This window comes from Rhagoletis zephyria, unplaced genomic scaffold (assembly GCF_001687245.7).
Source record: "Rhagoletis zephyria isolate East Lansing unplaced genomic scaffold, Rhagoletis_zephyria_1.1 Rzeph_scaffold_01924, whole genome shotgun sequence".
Taxonomy (NCBI): Eukaryota; Metazoa; Arthropoda; class Insecta; order Diptera; family Tephritidae; genus Rhagoletis; species Rhagoletis zephyria.
This window is the reverse complement of record NW_016159008.1, coordinates 55,184-71,827: the sequence shown is the minus strand read 5'-3', so window position 1 is coordinate 71,827 and position 16,644 is coordinate 55,184. Positions and strand designations below refer to the sequence as shown.

Here is a 16,644-nt window from a genome sequence, read left to right as displayed (position 1 = left end):
CAAATTTTTCATAAACCGATCTCGGGCTCAAATATAATCAATCATTAACAACAAATATATGTATATCAGCTCATTGCGATTCACAGATATACATACATACATAAATATATAAGTGTAACGGTACTTACCTGTATGAATAACCAAGAGGATACTAATGCCAAACTTCGGTTTTGTCCACTGAAGCGGTAATGATAAGCGTAGAATGCAAAATGGTACAAATAAAAGAATCTGAAAAGAAAAATCAAAAAATAGATATGTAAATGTAGGAAATGGTAACGACGATTACAATAAGGCCGAAAATCGTGAAACTACGTTATTAGTTTATATTTTTTACCCTTTCATCTTAAAAAAAAAGGTAATTAGTTAAAAAAGTAGTGCTAAATAATAAAAGAACAATATTTTTTATAATTTTACGTGATTTTTGATAAAAATTTAAAACTTCATAAACTTAAAATTGAAATATCTCAAGCAGTATTGAAGTTAGCGATTAAGCGCTAATGAGCTTTTTTGTAGGAAATAAAATTTCCTACAAGTTTCTCATTTACATTTTTTCTATAGCTCTTGTCATTTACGAGATAAATGCGAAAAAACGTAAATTTCATGAAAAAATCAGGTTTAGTGGCCCGTACTACCTCGCCGGTGTGAGTTACGACTTCGCCGCAGTGGGCACTTTTGTGGAGCATTTAATGCTGAGAAAATCCCCATTTTGGACAAGGTGATACCATTAAATGCCGCTGAGCTATAGAAATTAAAAAAAAATCTAAGTTCCCGTGTATTTTAAATGGAAAATCTTCACACGCCTTGGCCGAGTACTTAAAATTAATATTAAGGGCTCAAACTTTCAGGGAATTTTTTTTTGGGTATTTCCAACAAAATTTCACGATGGGACCGAAAAAAACAAAAAATAGTCGCAAAAAAAAAGCACCCTAATAATATATACCACATTGCACTGATTTTTAATAAATAATTTTTTGGATGATTTATATCATATGAAAGTCCTTTGAAAAACTCCTGACATCAGAGAGAAGAAAAGTAAAAACGCGGTTCATAGCTTCGTGAGTATATTGATTGTTTCTTTTATTTTGAAATTTTGCGGTTTTTGTCGCACGGTTTAATTAAATATATCCAAATCATATAAATTTGTTTACTTAATATTATTTCTGCAACTTTCTCGCTTTTCAGCTGATTTTGGGCTTCTAGATAGGAAATTTAAATGGAAAGCAGACATTATAGTTAACTAATTGGAAAAGTTTCGCTTTATGGGATTGGAAATAAAACAACCTATTTTTCCTATATTTCACGTACTTTCATACCTGCCCGGGTGTGCGCGGCCTCGCCTCTAAGTCTTATCCGATCGCCACCAAATTTTATATTGGAACCATAAACGCTAAAAGGAAACTTTTTCTCTCCGGCGGTTTGAAATTCATTTTAAGGGCCATATAATATAGTGATAAACAAAATTACATAAATATTTAAATTTTGTGGGAAAACACAATCAAAGTTTGATCAATTCATACAGATGGTGTATCAAAAGGCTGATGAAAGACACATATCTTCGCCATATTTATGAAGTTTATTGGTCATCTCTTCTAGGTTGAACATATTCTCCCTAATAAGCGTATTAATTGTATGATGAAATCTCTAAAAACGTAATTTTTGAATTACATCTCTACATTATTAAACAATAATAACAATAATAACAATTAATACAAATTTAGGCTTTTTATTTCCCCATGGACCGATGGACCGTGGAGGTATTACGATAAGGAAAGGTCGCCAGTTGGAAAAGAAAAAATTTTATTTGAATATTGAAATTGTACAACATGCAAAAAACGTATGACAAACAATTTATTCGGCGAAGTCCTTAATTTTCTAGCTATTAGCCTTTATTGGTATTTCTGTTTGGAATCTGTTGTCGTGAGAAAGTAAAAAAAACGACTATGGAGCTTAATTGAAATATTAGCCTTACTTTTGTTGTATAATACGTATACGTATACATACATATGTGTTTGCGTTGATGTCGGCCAAGTGAATAATTACAAATGTATAAGTACATATGTATGTATGTGGTTACAATTTTTTTTCTGCTATACATATATGTATATATAAAAATAGCGTCTATATAAAGAGGGGAGAATGGGTAAAGTATACGCAATCGTAGAAATTCTAATTATACTATACATTCATACATACAAACATATGGATGTATAAGCATATTTATTTGCATACGATTCCAATTCCTTTTTCACTAAATTGCATCTCAAGGGTATATAGGTTGGATATCCGATAGCAACCATCATTGCACAACGTTCCCTCTATCCCTGCTGCCAGGCGCACAACCACTAAAATTTAAACGAATTATGGCGGATCATCTTTGACGCACTCGCGCAAATATCAATAAGAGTGACACGTTGGCTGACTGACTGTTTGCTTACCACTTTCTCCCCAGTATGTGTATATATATGCTTGTGTACATACATATTTAAGTGCTTGTACGCAATACACTTTACTGAAATGATTTCATAATGGCTCCACAGGCTATGTACATATGTTTAGATATATGTACATATGTACTGTACTATGTGCCATAGGCAAAACAATGATTATTTTTTCCAATAACATTCAACCAAATGAAATGGGTCATTCAACAGGTCGTAGAAGCCACAAAAACAACACCCAACAATAAAGGCAAAAAAAACAAACAAACAAACACACCCAAATGGTAGGGATAACAAAAGAGCTAACCCCCTCGCCCGCCCCCCTCAAATATTCGATGCCATTTGGTAATCCACAGGAAAAACAGAACAAGGAATTTTCTGTGCTGTCAGGTATATAAGTAATAACTACATTTTTGACATTTTTTAGTTTTGTTAGCTAACAGCCTTTTTATGTAACACGAAGGATTCGTCGTCTTCGCCTTGCTTTTCATCTATTACGTTTAAATCGTCTCGGTAAACCGGCTAGAATGATGCCGCCGGACTAATTTTTGCAGCATTCCTCCGCAGACGAATCGTTCGGCTGTAAATACTATTTTTTTTTTTTATGAAAGCGCATTTACTGAGACGAAGAAATAATGCCAGCTCTTAATAATAAACGAGTACCACCTATCGTGAACTTCAAAACTGCTTTTAGAATCCCCAATATTTTTAAAATATTTCATTGTAAATGCAAGCGACATTTTTCCAAATTGTGAAATGGAGTTAGCTTTTTTATTCTGGACACCACCACAGAATTGAAATATAATAATTATCTCCCACCCTATGGAATGTTATAAAAAGTGATTCATTATACTTTATTTATTTATACACTTAAATATACTCGCATGCACTCGAGTGTCCTGTCCAATAGTTTTCATATAAGTTTTGCGCAACATCTAGGGCACAATAACAAAGCTCCACCTTTGCAGAGCAAACACTTGGCTAACTCTTCGAAAATATTGCTCGGCTAATGGCGAATTCTACTTTAATTCAATCGCCAACCTGGTAAGTAGTTTCTACTACTTGTTGCTATATTATGTGGCATGTGTGTGTATTCTTAGACTAAAGCTATCGATATCCGTTCATTACCGGCTTCGGACGTGGGTGGCGATGACATGGGGAGGCTGGCTGAACCAACACCACCGACTGGTCTGAGTGGTGGTCGAGTGAATTATGTTATTGAATTAAAGTACAGTTGCTGGTGGGCACAGTCTCCTCAGTATCAGTTTCAGTATCCCTGCCGCCACCCACGGCAGTAGAGTGCGCCCCCCCACCTTTCAAGCAGGAGCGTGTTTTCATAGCATGGCTATGTTTTACAACACAATACAGCTTGTTTTTGTTTACCCTCAGCACGGCAACATTCTTGTTACTGACGCGCTGCGCTGTTTCATCTGCACCACTGAAAATTGCACAATTATTTAGTGGCTGGCAACCAAGCCTAACTGCATACAGACATATGTATGTATGTATGTATGTATGTATGTATGTATGTATGTATTTTGTTGGGTTCCTCTTTCTGTTAGGTACGCTCGCCTTAGGACGAAAGGAGCGTTGGACAAGCACTCAGCGTCATTACGAGCACGTTCTCTGCGGTATTTCACACAATCTGGCTTTCCATGTCGTTTCTTTTCCAATTCACTCACTTTGTTAATGTAGCGAAAAGACGTCAACCGTTCAATGTTGATTTGAATTGGAACGGAGAAACCTTGAGCAGACAATAGGGGTACGACGATATGCAGATTCATAGAAATGGCTCCCACTTTCAACTGTAAAACACTTAACCCCCCACTGCATTGATTAAAAGTATCCTTGGTAGTCCTTGGTAGGGTCATATGTCGGTGATCGTTTGAAAAAACAACTTAAAACTTTCACACATACGATACTCTATAAATAAGTAATATTTTAAAAAATTTAGAAATAATTTGTATTTTGTGGTTTTTGCATATAAAATGGTGGAAATTAGTGCAACCAAAAATATGTCCTTAAAAACTAGATTTGAAAGGCTTAAAAATTCAGGAAGAATTAGCCTTCTTTCGAAATGGGGGAAAAAACAACAACAAAAAATTGGCACAAGAAGCGGTACGACACAAATGGTTGCTGGTTTCTTCACGGAGGAAAAACCAGGAAAGATGACAAGTTTTCTTTTTGTTCCCGAGCACCAGGGATTAATTGCACGCCCAGCGGTTTTTATCAGACAGATGAAGCTGTTGACGCGCCTAAAAACCATGTTTTCAGATACCAACTTCACTGTAGGAAAAATGCTTTAAGGAGCGTACACTAAAAAAAATAAAAAGATTAGTTTCGACAACTAAATATATTTAGTTGCCAAATTTGTACCATATTTGCCAAGGTTTTGGAACTATTACCAGTGGTTGGTAATTATAACTAAATATAAATTATGGTTGTTTTTGTTCCACACCATTTTTCATAAAAAGCGGCTTCAAGCTCAATAAAATTGTTGAATATAAATATATTAAAGCTTGTGATATTTATCTATATTAAACCAAATCGTTTAGTTCAAGGATTTGGTAAATACTAATTAATATTGCTTTGAAGAATATTTCTACAAATTCCATTCAACTTAAAGTTAGCTTCATAAAACGACAAGCTTTCTCCCCACACATGTTGTAGTCGTAGTTACCAAATCTTAGTTGAGGCCAGTGATGGAAAAGTAGGTAGATCCTATTTAATTTTTTTCAGCCCTTTTATAATTTGAAGGTACATTCGGTTCAAAATTTTTTTTTTTCTGGAAATTCATAAACCTCAAGTTATTGTTACTTGTGATAAAAAAAAAAGAGAAAAGTGCTCGCGCTGGTCGGTTTTTTATAAAAACGCTGATGTCCTCAACTTTTTTATTTTCGTGACATGTTAAAATGCAGCTAAAAATGTGTTTTTTACATATAATTATTCTGGTATTATTGGGGAACATTCCCTTAATTACATACCGGTCTTGGGCAGCTAGAATGGGCCTAGTATGCTCTCGAAAAGAGACTAGTAAAATTAAAACGTTGATACTGAACAATTTACGCGTTATCTTGGATTGGAATTTGTTACCAGAGGGTTTTTTAGGGGTTGCTAATTAGGAATCTGAAGTTAGTTTTTCAAAATTCAAAATGGCGGACCAAAAATGGCGTCCCATTTTTTTTTGGATTGATTGGAGTTGTTCGAAACCCGGCACTCGAGGAGATTTTGGGGTCGCCAATTACGAATCTGAAGTCAATTTTTTTGAATTCAAAATGGCGGATCAAATATGGCGATCAAATTAAAAAAAAAATGCTAAAATTAAAACGTTGATACTGAACGTTTTAAACATTGTCAAGGGTTGAAACTCGTTCCTAGTGGGTTTCTGGGGTTGCCAGATTTTCAAAATTCAAATGCATAACTTTTGTCGGAAACTAACTGACTGTCTGCCTCGAATGGACTTCCGGTTTAAACATTTCCAATCTGTTTAACCCACTTCTGGTCGAAGTCGGTAATACGACCAAGAGTTAGAACACCCTTGACTTGGTAATTCATATTTTTTCGTTTTCCAATAAAAACATTTTCACTCCCGAAGTCCACGACGAGTTGATGTTCGAAGTTCATTTAGAGGTTGAAAAAGACACTTTAGAGGGGGGAAAATAATCAAACAAAAGTAAAAAAGTATGTCTAATTAAAAAAAAAACTTCCGTTTAGTTTAATCCACTTCCGATCGAAACCACCAAAAGATAGAGCATCTCAGATTTGTAGGTGATATTTTTGCGTTTTTAAATAAAAAAAAAAAAACAAGATTTGGCACCATTTTAGAGGGAGACCTGGAGAGCCAGAGTAGCCTAAGTGACTTTGAAAAAAAAAATGGGGTAAAACTTAAACGAATGTCAAAACACTTACGCGCGTAATTACACTTAACGAATAGCGTCTGCATGCAAGTTTCCCATTTGACAAGTTGAAGCATGTATACATCAATGCATATAGAAATGCTGAACACTTGCCAGTTTAGAGGTTGCAATTACCCTGCAAAAAACGTTGGACCAAATGGTGGAGTTGTGCCATATTGAAGTACTTACAAAATACTCCTCTGTAATGCAGCAGTGGGCAAACCCGTGTCTCTACACCAGCTTATTAAAACCCGATGACCCTCAGCGAGTACTTTTTTCACATGCGTCCGTGGTGTAGTCGCAATTTTTGCAGGTTATAGTTACGGTGAAAAATAAAAAAGTATAGCGCTACGCACATTTATATGTATGTATGTATGTACATGTATGTATACGTGTTCAAGCTTGTATCTATAAAAAAATGTATGTATGCAAAAAATATGAAATAGAAAAGCATTCTGAATAATGGGAAACAAACAACAATTGAGGCATATCTACTATACATTGACGATGATAATGAAGCGATTTTCCAGTTATGTACACTCATCAGCTGCACCTTCGAATAAAAGCAAACAGCAACAGGGAAAGTTACGACAGCTAACATTACAAGAAAAACAAGTACAACAAAAACAAACAAATAAAATAAAATAAAAGGACTCAACCACGAATCGACATTTAGAAAACATAACACTTCCACTTACTTCTTCACATTCACATTGCCAACCTCAGCGCTACGGCCATTTCTAAGCGCACTTGGCATTTCACACGACACAACTTAACGCAATTTCGCTTTACGTAACGTGATCTCAATCAACAAGAACACCAAAGGAAACAGTTATTATAACAGCAGCAACAATAACAAATATCAATGGCAACAAAAGCCATAAAAGCAGGGACCAACGAGATATGAACATACATACGTACATACATACATACGTACATACATACATACATATGTATGTACAAAGTGCCATCCATACCAACATAATGTTGGCAAGTTGGTTGAAGTTACGAAATCAAGTGGAAGCGTACGGCGAGAATAGCATGCATTACCTCAGCAGCGTCTACTTCACGCTTACGGCGAATTTATAGCCACCAACTTTACCCGCACGGCCCCAACGGAGGCATACGCCACCAACGCCATCACCAACGCCACCAACAACAATCTGTTGCTGTCGGCTAAAGGCTTTGCAGCTTTTGAACGAGCGACACACTATGTAGCAAAAGCAGATACGCTCGCTCATAAGCGCGCCGCCCGTAAACAAGGGCAGTAGTGAATATACATACATATGTACATACTAGGGATGTTACGAATGTCATATTTTTTAACATTCGCGAATGCGAACGTTAGGAGTAACATTAAAAAAGCTATAATCAACTTAGGCATCGTTTTTATTACTTAAACATTTTTTAAATTATTAGAACATTGAACGAGTGCTTAACCTATACAGTGTTTTAATGTAGTAGTCAAAGTTCAAAAGGGGCATATTATATTTCAAAAAAGTAATTTTGCTGCCTTTTCTCCCATGAGGCGATTTCTTAGAGGATCGTCTGAACAATTGCTCACTTGGAACGCTGGCAGGTGGAGCGCTCAAATATTTGCGGGCCAGATCTGTAAATTTGTGGTATTTTATTTTAGTTTTCCACAAATCGAGATGATTTTCACGGAGATGAGCTCGTTTTTCTTTAAGATAGGCCTTCATTTGAGCCTTAATTTCACATTTTTTAATGTTTCCAGATTCTACATACGAGCCTTCGCTTGCGCTGGAGGAATCTAAAATTATTTCTAGGTTGCTTATAAGACTTTTAGCAATACTTGTTGAAGGCCCATTAATGTTGCTTGGTATACTACTTAATCATTTAGCGCCTGAAGCTAAAAGCCGGTTATGGTGCGCACGCCGGTTGCACAGACTTAGAGACATTTCAACAGCATTAGAGTGAACTCTCTGCCCATGTACACATTCGCATTCGCAAAACATTCGTATCATTTGATGCGAATGTCGAATGTCGAATGTGTAAACGAATACGATTCATTCGCAAAACGAATGCGAATGCAAATATTCGCAACATGGTAACATCAACTAAATATGTCTTTCTCAACACGTTATAGTTACAAAATCAATCAAATCAAAATATTGAGAGAAATATATTTAGTTCATTTTTTTTCTGAGTGTAGCTAACAAATTTTTCAAGTTATGTTCATTTGCCTTATAAAGACACCCTGTGCGCAATATCATGTATCAGAAATGTAATCTCCATGTAAATTTTAGCCCTTCGGCAAGAAAAATATCAAGACTACTTTCATTAAACAGCAGCTAACTATGTACTAGTAATTATGTGATAGCATAAAAGACGGCAACGTTAATCTGGATTAACGGCGCAGTTGGTCCGTCTCTGCCACTTGTTAGTGGAATCTTCTAATCGGCTAATGCGGATGCCATACTCGCTTGCTGTATTTGTTAAAACTGGCCACTTTGGTCAGTGCTGCCATCGAAAATTTCCTTATCTGCATTAAATTTGAGGATTAGCTGCAATTAATTCCCGAGATAATGCCCAATTACCGAGTTAATTCGGTTTATGCTTACACTCCTGAAATACCGTTATAGTGAATTCTCAAAATTGCTTGGAAAATTATGAACTTTTTTTTAAGATACAGTCTAATGTATATACACACATACATATGTATGTATGTACATATCGGCAATTGAAATGCCAAAAGACGTAACAACATAGTAAATGAATGGAAAAAGTCGTGACTAATATTTTAATTTGTTTCATAAAATGATGTGGGGAGTTGTAATTCGATGAAATCCATCATATAAATCAAAAGTTGAATTTTGAATTTTTTATTAGTTATGACGTTTTGCATATCAACGATGATGTTGGTTACGTCTTTTTGCATTTCAGGTGACTCTAAACGAACTGGAATTATTACAAGTGCACAAGAATTCGACACAAACACTCCATTCATCACTATGCCGCCGCAAACGGCCCCTCCCCACACCGTTGCCATCATCGTTGGCGGCCATCAGCAGGAAGTAGCGTCTCATCGCACACATACATATGTATGTATGTGCATACATACCCAGAAGAAATAAGAAGGAGTAGAGAGCAATTACAGAATTAAAATTCCTTAATTATTTTTTTTTTTTTTTATGAAACGGACCCAATTGCAAGGCCTTGCCTTTCCGCTTTCGGGAGAACAACTCATAGAAGGGCTTATCGTGTATGCGTAACTAATGCGTAACACTTCACAGATGCCTTTTCGTAATTAAGAAAAACCAATAACAAAAATGAAAAATTATATTGAGTCTCGTTGCCTACTCGCTTCTCTAGAAGGACCATCGTAGTGATGTTTGGATGTGATTTGCTGTTCTGTAATACCTTACCAAGGGAAAGCCTTGACAAAATTGCTTCTGGGTACATATGTATGTATGTATGTATATATTGTGCTCAGCTTGCAGTGGCTCTGGCTTGTAAGTTTTGCATTGCTCCACAACTACATACTGCACGTACAGCCCGCCCGCCCGGCGCCCTTGTTGCTGCGCTGGCCGTAAGTTGCAAAGTGCTCCATATACCCCGACGAATGCTTGGCAACATCTCGGCATGGCAACACCAGCTTATGATTTACCATCACGCAAACCCCAGCAACTTACAATTCCTTTTTAAAAGTATGAATGCACATACACACACACATACACATGTAATTTTATTTTTATTTTTGCATTCATATGAACGTATCTTTGGCTATTATGCTCTAATGAGTAAAATATATTTTATTGGGCCTCTAATGGCAAGATTAAATTTTTCGCGCTTGCTGCTCTCTCTATGGAAGTTGGGTTTTTCAAGGGATTAATTTTACTCTTTCGAGAACTCGACCTTCTTAACCTATATATATCACATAAATTATGTGTATATGTATCTTTATTTAAACAGATCTATAACAACCAAGTACAAGTACCAGTACCAGTGCCAAAGTACAGAAGACGTCCAGTATAACGAACTTTCAGTATGCACCGGATCGTGAATACCCCTATTGATTTTTCTTGCGATATAACGAACATGAATGGTGTTTGCAGCTGAAACTTCGCGTTCTTTGCAAAATCAAAGGTTTCGTTAAGTCAACGGTAGTTTAACTGGTAAGTATGTACGTAGTTTGTTTTAACATCAAGTTACTTTTGGTATTAAGGGATCTGCAAACAATCGCAGACATCCGATGAGGCGGCTCTTGAAGTAATCGAAAAAAAAGATTTTGCGGAAGATTTACGGGCCTTTACGCGTTGGCGATGGCAAGTACCGCAGATGATGGAACGATGAGCTTTATGAGCTTTACAACGACATAAACATAGTGCAGCGAATTAAAATACAGCGGCTCCGCTGGCTTGGCCATTTGGTTCGAATGGACTCCGACGCTCCAGCTCTGAGAGTATTCAACTCGGAACCCGCTGGTGGTAGCAAAGGAAGAGGGAGGCCCCCCCTTCGATGGAAAGACCAGGTGGAGAAGGACTTGGCTACACTTGGCATTTTCAATTGGCGTCAGTTGACCCAGAAGAGAAACGACTGGCGTGCTTTGTTGAATTCGGCCATAATCGCGTAGGCGGCGGTTACAGCGCCAAATAAGAAGAAGAAGAAGGAAAAATGGCAGAGGCAAAAAGCTTGGAAACTTAAAAAGCAGACGCGAATTGAAGACTTTTTTCGGTAAAAAATAAATACAAAAAATGTTTGAATTTTCTTGTCGTTGAATTAAAGACAATATAAGAATATATTTTTTTAACTGAATGCATTTAGTTATTTAACTGAAAAAGTGGGAATTAATTGGTAAAAAAATGGCTGGATTTAACGAATTTTTCGATATTACGAACTAGCAAACAACATAAGATTCGTTATATTGGACGTCCACTTTACTTACAAAATAAGTTCGAAGTACAAGTGATGGCCGCACTTTCAATATTTTAATACATTTTGGAATGATACGTCCGCAGACATTTTAGCATGTTTTGTTTTTTTTTACCGACTTGAAAAAAGGAGGATGGATAACCCATTCGTCGGAATATATTTTTATGTAGTACATATCTGTGTTCGTATGGAATATCTAGTAGCTTCTGTCGGAAGGTCGGCTTTAGTTGAGGAACTCTTGGCAAATAAACGTGAACGAAATAGTTCCGCTACTAGCTAGTTAATATTCTTATATAGTCTCATCAAGAAATTCCTTGTCGTTTAAAGAATAAATGGAATGGTGCATTTTACTAAAGCCAGCCTTCTAACATAAGCTACTATTTCAATGGTCAATGGTCTTCACTTCCCTGGAGTGGGGGTGTTCGTCTGCGGCTCTCAGAGAGGGTAAAGTACTTAGGCTTGGTCCTGGATAGGAAGGTGTCATTGAGGAAAGGGAAGCCTAACATTGAGGAAAGGGTAAGAAAGGTATCGGTTGCCTTGTATTGCTGTAGAGGAGCTATCGGTAAAAGGTGAGGTCTCTCGCCCAAAGTAATTCATTAGCTCTATGAGACCACATTTAAGCCTATCTTGTTTCACAGAGCCTGTCTGGTGGAACTCACTAGAGAAGCCTATACTTGTAAAACAACTAGAGCATTTACAGCGAAACACACTAATCGGAATTAGTGGAGTATTAGGAACCACACCTACACTGGCGCTAATAGTCATGCTGAACAAGGCGCCTGCGGATATTGTAGACAGAATTGTCGCAGCACGAACTGCTATTAGGCTCAGGGAAACCGGGTGGTAACACTCTGGAGTTCTGAAGGGCTCTGAATAGATAGATTACAGCGTCTCTGAAGGTCCTTCTCTCCCTATACTCCCTCAGGATAAGGCTGGGTAGGGCGGGGTTACTCGAAGAAGGGAGCGGTAAACTTTTTCACGGACTTCCGGTCTTCTGCAGTGTCTTTCAGGTGGAAATAGCTGACATCAAGGAAGCGGGGTTAGTTTAGATGCAGGGGCTAGTTTAGATGCAGGGTCACATCGCGGAAAACTGTGTGCTTGATGACCTGGCGTTGGAAAGACACCCCTAAAATGTTATGCCCAAATAAGCAGCAACCAGGGACGCTTCTGCCCTCCTGCGGTACGCTCTTGGATGGTTGGGCCTCGGGTTAGCTCGGCGAACGCTAGACTAACACGCATACATCGTAATCGCGATAATGAAATTGCATACTTGCCGTTAGAGTACCTAATAAAATAGACAAAGGAAAGGGATGCTTCTTTTGTGACATAAAAAATGAAGGGATGACGATTTTCTACTGCAGAAAATGCTAACATAGGGCACTTTAAAATACTTCTTGCAGCGCAAGACACGAGTGACCCATCGCTACCCCTTAAGGGTTCCGAAAAACACATAACATCTGAAGGGCTAGTGATGGGAGTTCTGACAGGCCATGGTGCGATTGGTATTCACGCGGTAAGACTAGGAATTTCAACTGATCTTTTGTAGAATATTCAATTCTGAAGAAAACCCCATCATTTACCATGGTTATACCATAAAATGCCTCTGACCTATAGAATTGTGAAGAAAAACAATCAAAGTTTACGTGGATTTTGAACGGGAAATCTTTGCACGCCTTGGTCGAGCATTTAATATTAATAAAAGGGTGGGAGTCAAAACACAAAATAGTCGCCGCAAAAAAAAATCACCCTAATGTACATATTTATGTCACTTTTTAATAATGTTTCATAAAAAATATATGTAAATATGTTTGGGCTAGTTCATTAAGTGCGTCTTTGTGAAGCAAAAAAAAAAATAATAATATTTTGTGGAATAGAAATTAGGAACCAACTAAAGTAAATGATTCCCCGAATTAGCAATCGATTAAATTGTACTTTCTAAAGGCAGCATTTATTTTCTGGATAATGTTTGCGGACCTAATTTTTTCCGCCCCTCAAATGTCAAAAAATATATAAAGTGAAAAAATACAATATTACTGTTTAGAAAAGAAAAGGGTAAATTAACGAAAAACTAGGTTAACGGCAATCTGATTAAGTGAGTCAAAGAGATTTAAATGTGAGATTATTTACAAATAATAAATTTAGCTGTTGCCAGGTTAAGAAAAGTCCAGTTTGGCGACGTTCAGTTTTTACAGATTTTATTGTACATATGTACATGTGTATGTACACATGAAGTATATATACTTATATATGTATGTACACATAGTAAATTGTAATAACAGAAGCTCAGATTAAGTATTAAAAAAAATGCGTTTTTTTTGGAGATTGGAGAGATAAAGATACGGAGGCGCGTGCAACTAGGCACGAAAACGAAAAAAAATCCTATTTCAAATTGTTCGTTGTTTCAACAGGTTGAAATGGCGGAAAACTGAACTTAGTTGATGGAGAATAATCATTTTTTTTTTTTAATTTTAACCAAAAAAATAAACTAGTTGTAATCGTTGTTAAACAATTTTAACTACACTCGCGTATTTCTGTTCATACGTTCTACAATGATTGAGAATGATTTTTATTATTTAATGATTATTATCTCTGAGCGAAAAAATATAAAATCATAAAATAATCATTATTTCTGATCGAAAAAATAAAAATCAAATAATTATTTCCGTTGAGCGAAAAAAATAAAACTCAATAATAATTATCATTATTATTAAGAGAAAAAAATATAAATCATAAAATAATAATTAAATGTCCCAATTTATTTTTTTATGATTTTATAAAAAGAAATAAGTTTCGGATTTGATCTAAAAAATTCGTTGTAAAACTTTGAAAGATTGATATTCCCACTCTTATTTTCAATTTTTCCAACTCATTCCGCTGACTGGAGATATTGTCGCAGAAAACCAGAATTTATTTTCTAGAAGGAATTAAAATATCACCTTTTAAGACTTATACAATTTTCGTATCAAACATATTGTTTTCGACCCGCCCTACTGTACGTACGTAAATGTTTTAAAGCATGTCATATTTTGTTTCATCAGGCAAACAGAACTACCGAACCGAGGCCGAGTATACTGGCCTGAACGAACTAAAACAAATTAAGTTAATAGTAAAAATATATTTTTAAAACAAACTTATTACAAATATTTCGTATTGTAATGTCATCGGGTTATGAGCTAAGTTTGAAGTTCCAAGTCTCTATCTCATCGGGAAGTTAAATGAAAGCTTGTAATGTAAAATTAACAAAGTCTTTATTGAATGAAAAATCCATCATTGCATTTTCGGATGAATGAAAAATGCGTGCCATAATTTTAAACAAAAATTAAACATTTAATATGTTTTTGCAGCAAGTAATTGGCCGAACCTTGCGAACTATTTATAAGTATTTCTCGTTTCACTACTTGTCGCTAAAAAAATTTAAATTCTGTTTCCAAGGAATGCGGAACAATTTTCATAGGAAAACGAAAAGCGCACTGATTACATAACTTAGGTATGCAGTGCCAAAAGGAATGAATGTCGTAAAGCTGTCGATTGCATGGAAAAGGGTTAAAACTATGACATAAAATACACATGTACATACATATGTACATACAGCCCGCGACAAAACGATAGCACCTAAACATTTTGATCCGTTTTGACTATTTATCTTTTGTTTGTTTAATGATCATTATTTTTAAGCAAAAGTATAGCTCTTTATCTAACAAAACCCAACAGAAATCCAAGCTTCAGACTTTGTACAAAAATTATAAAAATTCCACAAACTTCATCCCAGTTCAAAGCATTTTAATTTTTAAATTCTAGAATAATTTTTGGTATGCAGTTTTATGGCCATACAAAGTAATTTTTTATACGGGAATAAGTGCATAACACCGTCGGAAAAAAATTATCCGAAATCAACGCGATTTTTTTTTAGCAACTTCAAACCTGCTCTTTATTATACTAGAATTGAATAGGCCATAAAACTGCATAACCAAAATTTATTTAGAAGTTCTAATTAAAATACTTGGAATTAGAATTAAAAGTTTCTGCAATTTTTTCAATTTGTTTATCTACAAAGTTTGAAATTTGGACTTATATGGTTTTTGTTTATAAGGAGCTGAACTTAAAAAAAGTAGTAAAAACTGGTAAAAATGTTGATGTGCTATCTTTTTTCGCGGGCTGTATATTTACCACCCTTCGCACCTTTATTTCATACACTTTGAAATATTTTTGCTTCAAGACTGTATGAATTAAGGTGTGAAGTGTATGTATGAACAGCTTCAGGCGCTAAACGGTTAAGTAGTATACCAAGCAACATTGATGGGCCTTCAACAAGTATTGCTAAAAGTCTTAAAAGCAACCTACAAATAATTTTAGATTCCTCCAGTGAAAGCGGAAGGCTCGTATATAGAATCTGGAAACATTAAAAAATGTGAAATTAAGGCTCAATTGAAGGCATATCTTAAAGAAAAACGAGCTCATCTCCGTGAAAATCATCTCGATTTGTGGAAAACTAAACTAAAATACGACAAATTTACAGATCTGGCTCGCAAATGTTTGAGCCTTCCAAGTGAGCAATTGTTCACTGCAGCCTTTAAGAAATCGCCTTATGGGAATAAGGGCAGCAAAATTACTTTTATTTTTATTTTTTTTCTCCTTTTGAACTTTGACTACTAGATTTAAACGCTGTATAGGTACGGTAACCATATTTATGGGAGCCGAATACGGGACAAAAATAATTTTGCGAATTTTTTCCACAAATACTAAAAGATCTTAAAACCATTTTAAACGATCCTAGATGAATTAGCCTTGAAACAACACCACTGTAGTAGCGGCACACATTTGTAGGATACGTTTCTCGAGATTTTTATCCCACAACAGTTTTTACAAAAAATTCTTTAAATTTTAGTATAATGAAGTACAAGCTTGAAGTAGCTGGGACTAATCGTTAATTTTTGGCAACGTTTTTTTTATTTTTGTTTGGTGCTACGCATTTTTTTCATACAAAATTCGAAAATTTGTTAATAGCGAAGCAAATGAGTAGCACGTCGCACTTTATTACACTCATTTCAATGAGCAACAAAACTTCAAGCAAATTTTTTTCTAAATAACTTGTCTAACATACTTTGTATAGCAAAAAATTGGTAACACCGTCAGTAAAAAAACTGCCAAAAATCAGCAATAAGTACTCGCTAACTCAAATTTGCACCTCATTAAACTAGAATTTAATAGACTACAAAACTGCATATCATAATTTGTTCTAAAATTTCATAATTTTTGCACAAAGTCCGAAACTTGGATTTATATGGTGTTTGTTAAGTAATCAGCTATATTTTCATAAAAAATAAAAAAAACATTAAATAAACTAAAGAAAAATAGCCAAAACTTGCTAAAATGTCGCGTGCCAGTGTATATTTGGGTTACTGTATTTTTTCCAAATT

General features: G+C 35.6%; 1 protein-coding gene across 1 annotated transcript in view; it reads right to left on the bottom strand.

The window, feature by feature from the left end:
- LOC108365596 (uncharacterized) overlaps positions 1-16,644 on the bottom strand; it is a 34,760-nt gene that overhangs the window by 9,597 nt on the left and 8,519 nt on the right. Inside the window, exon 11 of the mRNA XM_017619662.1 lies at positions 129-228. Coding sequence (XP_017475151.1) covers positions 129-228 — 100 coding nt within the window. The remainder of the gene's footprint in view (positions 1-128; positions 229-16,644) is intronic.